This window comes from Sinocyclocheilus rhinocerous, unplaced genomic scaffold, assembly GCF_001515625.1.
Source record: "Sinocyclocheilus rhinocerous isolate Xijiao unplaced genomic scaffold, SAMN03320098_v1.1 scaffold3248, whole genome shotgun sequence".
NCBI classification, from domain to species: domain Eukaryota; kingdom Metazoa; phylum Chordata; class Actinopteri; order Cypriniformes; family Cyprinidae; genus Sinocyclocheilus; species Sinocyclocheilus rhinocerous.
The window spans coordinates 211,124-217,461 of NW_015643563.1; the positions used below are offsets into that span (position 1 = coordinate 211,124).

A 6,338-nucleotide genomic window follows, 5' to 3' on the forward strand; every position below is an offset into this window, starting at 1 on the left:
GAAAAAATAACTCCGATATTCTCTTGTAAATTAAAAAGTAATGCGTTACTTTACTAGTTACTTGAAATAACTTGCGTTACTTGTAATGCGTTACCCCCAACACTGGCGTTTAGGATGAATTTTGTGCCAAATAAATATGAGTCTCACCCTATAGTTTATATTTGCTTTAACTTTCACAGACTAGTTTCATTTGACTTTAGCTGTAACTCAGACTCTGATCTAACTGTTCCGAGTGTAAATGTGACCGCAATGTAAACAGTGTAAATGTGACCGCACGTTTTCACGCTCACTAACTGATTTTGCTTTTGAATGACGGTGAAAAGTGCCTTGTTAATCGAATCCGAGTCGTTGAGCGGCTCTTGATTTCTCCCATCAGCACGTCTGTGGAGCGCGTGGATGTGTGAAGAGATGTGGCGTGTTGTGATTGCTTTCTCAGCCGTTGTGTATTTCCACAGCCGTCGCCGGAGTACCCCGATTTCCAGTATCTATGCAAACTGTGTTCAGTCCACGTGGAGAACATCCAGGGTGCTCACAAGCACATTAAAGAGAAACGTCACAAGAAGAACATCATGGTGAGGATGCAGGCTGTTATTTTCCCAACACTTATTTCTGTGCTCTATGAAATCCACAGTGACTTTAAGCTTGGAGAAGGTTTTTGTATGCTAGTTTCTGTTGCCAAACTTTTGTCAGCCGATATCTACATAAAGTGTCCGCTGATATTTTAGGTTAATGTTTCAGTAATTTATTGAAACATTCACATGTTCTGTGATGTTGTTTAATTGTCACATGACATGCATATAAATAGATAATATATTTAATCTCTTTTAGTTAGTGTTTGATTTTGTAGATTTAAACCTCTTTTTTTTTTTTGTGATCGTGTCTCAGTCCACATTACATTCACACTGGGATTTTAGGAATCCAGCCAGTGTTATTTTAGTATTTTGAGTATTTTGTTGAGATGCTATTGAGGTTTTTATTATTTATTAATATTTTGAATTAGTTTTTATTTTGATATTTTCTCTTTTCATTTTAAATTTTGTTGAAGTTTTAGTCATTTAGTATGTTTTTGCCTTTTGCCATTTTGGTTTAGTTTTTTTTTTTATATGTCTATATAGTTTTTATTATTTTATTGCAGTTTAGTCATGTTTATTTAGTACATCAAGGTAAACGAAATGAAAATGAGAAATGTTGCCTTGGCAAAATGTTTGTTTTTCTTTTTATATTTTATTTTATTTCAAGTAATATAAATGTTTTTTATGGTATTAGTTTATTTAACTATAATAACCCTGAACCCAACCAAATTGAATAATAATAATAATAATAAAAAAATAATAATTTACTATTAAATAAATTATTGTACTGTAAAAATAATACATTATTATTATTGTACTGCAAAAAAACTAAAATTTAAATTTGATAATATAATAAAAATTATATTTTACACTGCAAGTTTACAATAATAATATTAAGTTAAAATGTTTTAATAATTAAACATTATATGTATTATGATGCTGACTTTAGTTGAGGAACTAAACTAAACTAAACTAAACCATGATGCTAACATGGCAAATAAACAAGCAAACAAACAATATTAATGTTTATATCTTATTCTTCACTTTTAAACTTTAAAATCCTCAAGATATTATTTTGGCAGAATGTTGCTGAAATGCTCTAATGTTCTAAAAAATTATATAAATTATAGGAATTTTTATCAGGCATGCTAAAGAACCCTCTCAGGAAAGAAGCGTTCTGTATTAATCACCTTTAAAGCACCAGCACCAAAGATATTATAGCTAAATATTGGGTATTTTGTATTGGATTTGACTCATTTGTATTGTTTTTTTTATTGTTTATCCTCTTGTTTGTGGGGGTCTTTGCAGGAGAAGCAGGAGGAGAATGAGCTGCGAGCGCTGCCGGCTCCCTCTCCGGCCCAGTTGAGGGCACTAGACTCGGTCGTGCTGGAGGCGGCAGAGACGCACGGCATCTCGGAGGAAGACTTCGCGCTGAGGCAAGCCGTGGTGCTCCGGATGGAGGGGATTATATGCAAACAACTCACAGGTACAGTGCTTGGGTAATAGCTTGCACTAGACTTAAGTAAACTTGATGTGAACTTAAGTCAACTAAACTTAAGTCAAGAAAGTGTTTCTTCCAGTCTGCTGAATATCTAAATGCTTGTTTCATCTTAGCGTGTTCTCTCCGTCTGTACGGTTCATGTCTCACCCGCTTCGCCTTCAAAACGAGTGACGTCAACATCGACGTCTCTTATCCCTCCACTGTGAGTCTGAACGAGCGTGCATGAGCCGCTTGGATTTGTGTCTGTGTTTTATTGTGTTTGTTAAAGTCTTGCACATCTCTGTTGTGCAGATGACTCAGCCTGATGTGCTGATCCAGGTGCTGGAGATCCTCAAGAACAGCGGTAAGCTACAAACCATGATAATCCTACTCTAAGTTTGAATGGACTGGTCAATCAGTATGTTGTTGTCTGGAAAAAAAAAATACAACTCCTGTTTTTGCTTCGTAACTATAAATAGATATCCAAAGTAATGAACAGATTTTCATTAACAATGAGGGCTGTCAAAATAAATTTTCGAGTTAATTACTTATGCCGATTAAAGGCACAATATGTGATTTTCGCCGCTGGAGGGCGCGTATTCAAAATAAACAAAGAGACAAAGGCGTAGTTTGATGACGCTGTGACTGAGTGTGGAATCATGGGAGTTGTGGTCTTCATCCCCACAGCCGATGCATTTCTCTGGATTTAAACATTCTTCGAAACATTTGGGATAACGTAAGTACACAAGTCAGCAAAATATATAACACTGTTCTAGTGGTTTTTGGATATTTTAATTAAAAAATCTTACATATTGTGCCTTTAATTAAATTAATTTGATATTAACTCCCATAGTCTTGGCAACCAATAAAACTTTAAAAAGTCACAGAAAACCTAATATAAATGAATGAAATTATGTTATGTTTATAGCAAGTACAGTTTTACATTTAAATATTTATTGTTTAAACTGCATTGGACAAACTTTTGACTAACACTGTACATTTGTAGTCAACTTATTTATTTATTATGTTTACATTGTTATCTTATACAAATATTACTTAATGCTATGTATTTTATAATTATTTATATCTATTTTAAAAAATACATGTATGTATTTAACATAAATAACAAAAATGGAAAATTACTAAATATGTATAATGTAGTTTAATAATATTTAATATTATTTAAAAGTTTATACATTGTGCATTTTAATATTTTATATATAAATATATATGTGTGTGTGTGTGTGTGTATGTGTTTATTTTATGGAACAAAATAAATAATATTTTTATCTAACTTAAAAATAAAAAAACTGAAGGGGAAAAATAAGTGTAAAATTACTGAATATATAAAACATAGTATAATATATTATTCAAAAATGGTGTACATTTTAATATTTGGTATATAAAAGATTAATATATAAACATTAACACAAAAACAATAATGGGAAAAATAACTGAAATTTAGGGTATTACTATATATAAATATAGAAAACCAGTAGTCAAAAGTTTAATTTGCTAATGTTTTTTTGCTTATATGAGTCTACAATACTCATTGCAGTATTATTTGTAATATAAATATGCATCACTTGACTGTTTACCAGCTGTAACAGCTGAAAGTTGATACATGCACCAGACTTGAGTTTCGAGAGCTCAGATTAACTGGAGTTTCGCTTTTGTTTCCAGTGGAGTTTGCTGAGGTGGAGTCAGATTTTCATGCCAAAGTCCCTGTTGTTTTCTGCAGAGATGTGGCCAGGTCGGTTTAATGTCAGCAATAAAACACTTCTATAAATAGTCACAGCACACAAAGAATAAGCATTTGAAGACATCAGGGATAGCCTCTCATAACTGATAGGAGTTGTTTGTTGTCTCTGCAGTGGGTTAATGTGCAAAGTGAGCGCAGGAAATGATGTCGCGTGCCTCACCACCAATCACCTTGCAGCTCTGGCCAGACTGGAGCCGAGGCTCGTGCCTCTGGTTCTGGCCTTCCGTCACTGGGCCAACGTACGTATGACTCGCCATCATGTTTTCCAGACATTACAGTAACTGTTTGTCACCGAGGTCTAACGAGATTGTGTGTTTATCTGTAGCTGTGCCACATCGACTGTCAGGCGGAGGGAGGAATCCCGTCCTACTCGCTGTCTGTGATGGTCATATTCTTCCTGCAACAGAGAGCCAAGCCCATCCTGCCCGTTTATCTAGGACGCTGGGTATGAACTCCTGTTTTAGTCAACCTCAAATGGATCTGTAATCTGAGTTAGTTTTCAAACTGGGGGCTGCAAGAGGTCAGTGGAAAAGTTTAGAGAAATGGTGTCAAATAAAACATTTGTAATAATAATTATTTGCAGGATAAATTGGTTTAAATAAATAATGCATCTAACAGTAGACTTTAGAGATTTGAAATAATTGCAACATAATATAGACTACGTGTTTTTCAAATAATAATTTATACATGTTTATAATAATAATTTTTCACAGTATAATTTAATTACATTTTTTTTTAAATAAACAAATAATACAGCTAATAGCACAGTACTACAGTGAGTGGGGAAAAACAATAATTGCTAGATAATAAACTAAATGTCTTCCAATTAATTTTTTACACATATTTATAATAATTTATAATTTTTCACATTATAAATTGATTTAACAAATAATGCATCTAACAGTGACTGAGAGAAAAACATAATAGAAACTAAATATTTTCCAAGTAATATTTTACAAATTTTTATGATATTCATTATTCACAGCAAAAATTGATTTACATCATCAAATACAATAACGTTTTACACATATAATAATTTATAATTTTTCACATTATAAATTGATTTAACAAATAATGCATCTAACAGTGACTGAGAGAAAAACATAATAGAAACTAAATATTTTCCAAGTAATATTTTACAAATTTTTATGATATTCATTATTCACAGCAAAAATTGATTTACATCATCAAATACAATAACAGCACAGTACTTTAGTGAGTAAAAACATGTAATGATGTAACCAACTAAATATTTTCCAAATACTGTTTTATGCATATAATATTAATTTTATTTTGCAGTATATGTTGATTTTAAAATTAATTTAAATAAACATGCACATCTAATAGCACAGTACTGTAGTGAGTGTGAAAATTAATATAAAATAACAGAAGATAAATATTTTCCAAATAATCATTTTGCATATTTATTATAATATTTAGTTTTCATGGCACAAATTGATTAAAAGTTATTTAAACAAGTAAAACATCTAAAAGCAAAGTAATAATGAAAAATATCGAAACAATAATTATTTCTGTGTATTTATAATTTCCCCTTTAAACATGAAAATATGCAGAATTTTTCTATTCAAATATACATATAGTGTTTTAAATTTTAGGATGGGTTCCCCCATGAGGATTATCATGTTTGGAGGCTTGTTACATCTATTTTAGATTGAAATAACTGTGTTTTTGTTTCATGTCTGCTCAGATCAAGGGCTTCGACGTGAAGCGTGTGGATGAGTTTCACCTGACGGGGTTGGAGTTGGACTCGTTCGTGGGTTGGGAGCACAGACCCGCTCCTGCAGGCGAGGGCCGCGGTGACAGCAAAGCCAAACACGAACCCAAAACCCAGACTGAGAAGAAAGAGAAGAAGGGTGGATATGCTAAGGGCAAGGTGAGCGTTTCACCTCTGCTCATGACTGGATTACAGAATCCCTAGGGTGAGTATTATCAGTAACGTGTTTGTGTTTGTAGACTCGTCTGACGCTGAAGCAGCCGGTGAGCGCGTCTCTGGGTCAGCTGTGGCTGGAGCTCCTGTGCTTTTACACGCTGGAGTTTGCGCTGGAGGAGCACATCATCAGCATCCGTCTGAAAGAGCTGCTGCCGCGGGAGCTCAAGAACTGGCCTCGCCGCAGACTCGCCATCGAGGGTGAGACCACAGTGTGGTTAACACTGATGTTGCATTGTGAACACTTCATTTGATGGTTAATTTCCTGAAGAGTGTGTAAGCATTTGGTTTCCATCCAAGTGTTTAGCATTTTTTGCGTTCATTCAGCAACAGGCGTGTCTGAAAACTGTTTTAAATAAGATTTATAGAGTTGTTCAACCTATCTATTTTCCCTCTATATGGATGCACTGTTAATAAATGCCAAAACAATCTAGTAGACAAAACAATATATGGATTCACAAGTTTCAAAATCAATGTTCTAAAGCAGTGGCTCTTAATACTGTTCCTCGCATCCCCTGCTCTGCATCTCTCTCTCTCTGTCTCTCTCTCTCATGCAGATCACGAGACCAGTGAATA

General features: G+C 33.7%; 1 protein-coding gene across 5 annotated transcripts in view; it reads left to right on the top strand.

Moving 5' to 3' along the window:
* Window positions 1–6,338, top strand: part of tut4 (terminal uridylyl transferase 4) — a 32,461-nt gene that overhangs the window by 7,811 nt on the left and 18,312 nt on the right. For all 5 annotated transcript variants that reach the window (XM_016574855.1, XM_016574857.1, XM_016574856.1 and 2 more), the window contains exons 4-12: window positions 456–572; window positions 1,881–2,058; window positions 2,187–2,275; window positions 2,365–2,416; window positions 3,736–3,805; window positions 3,927–4,053; window positions 4,140–4,259; window positions 5,523–5,708; window positions 5,789–5,963. In XM_016574855.1, the coding sequence (XP_016430341.1) occupies window positions 456–572; window positions 1,881–2,058; window positions 2,187–2,275; window positions 2,365–2,416; window positions 3,736–3,805; window positions 3,927–4,053; window positions 4,140–4,259; window positions 5,523–5,708; window positions 5,789–5,963 (1,114 nt within the window). The remainder of the gene's footprint in view (window positions 1–455; window positions 573–1,880; window positions 2,059–2,186; window positions 2,276–2,364; window positions 2,417–3,735; window positions 3,806–3,926; window positions 4,054–4,139; window positions 4,260–5,522; window positions 5,709–5,788; window positions 5,964–6,338) is intronic.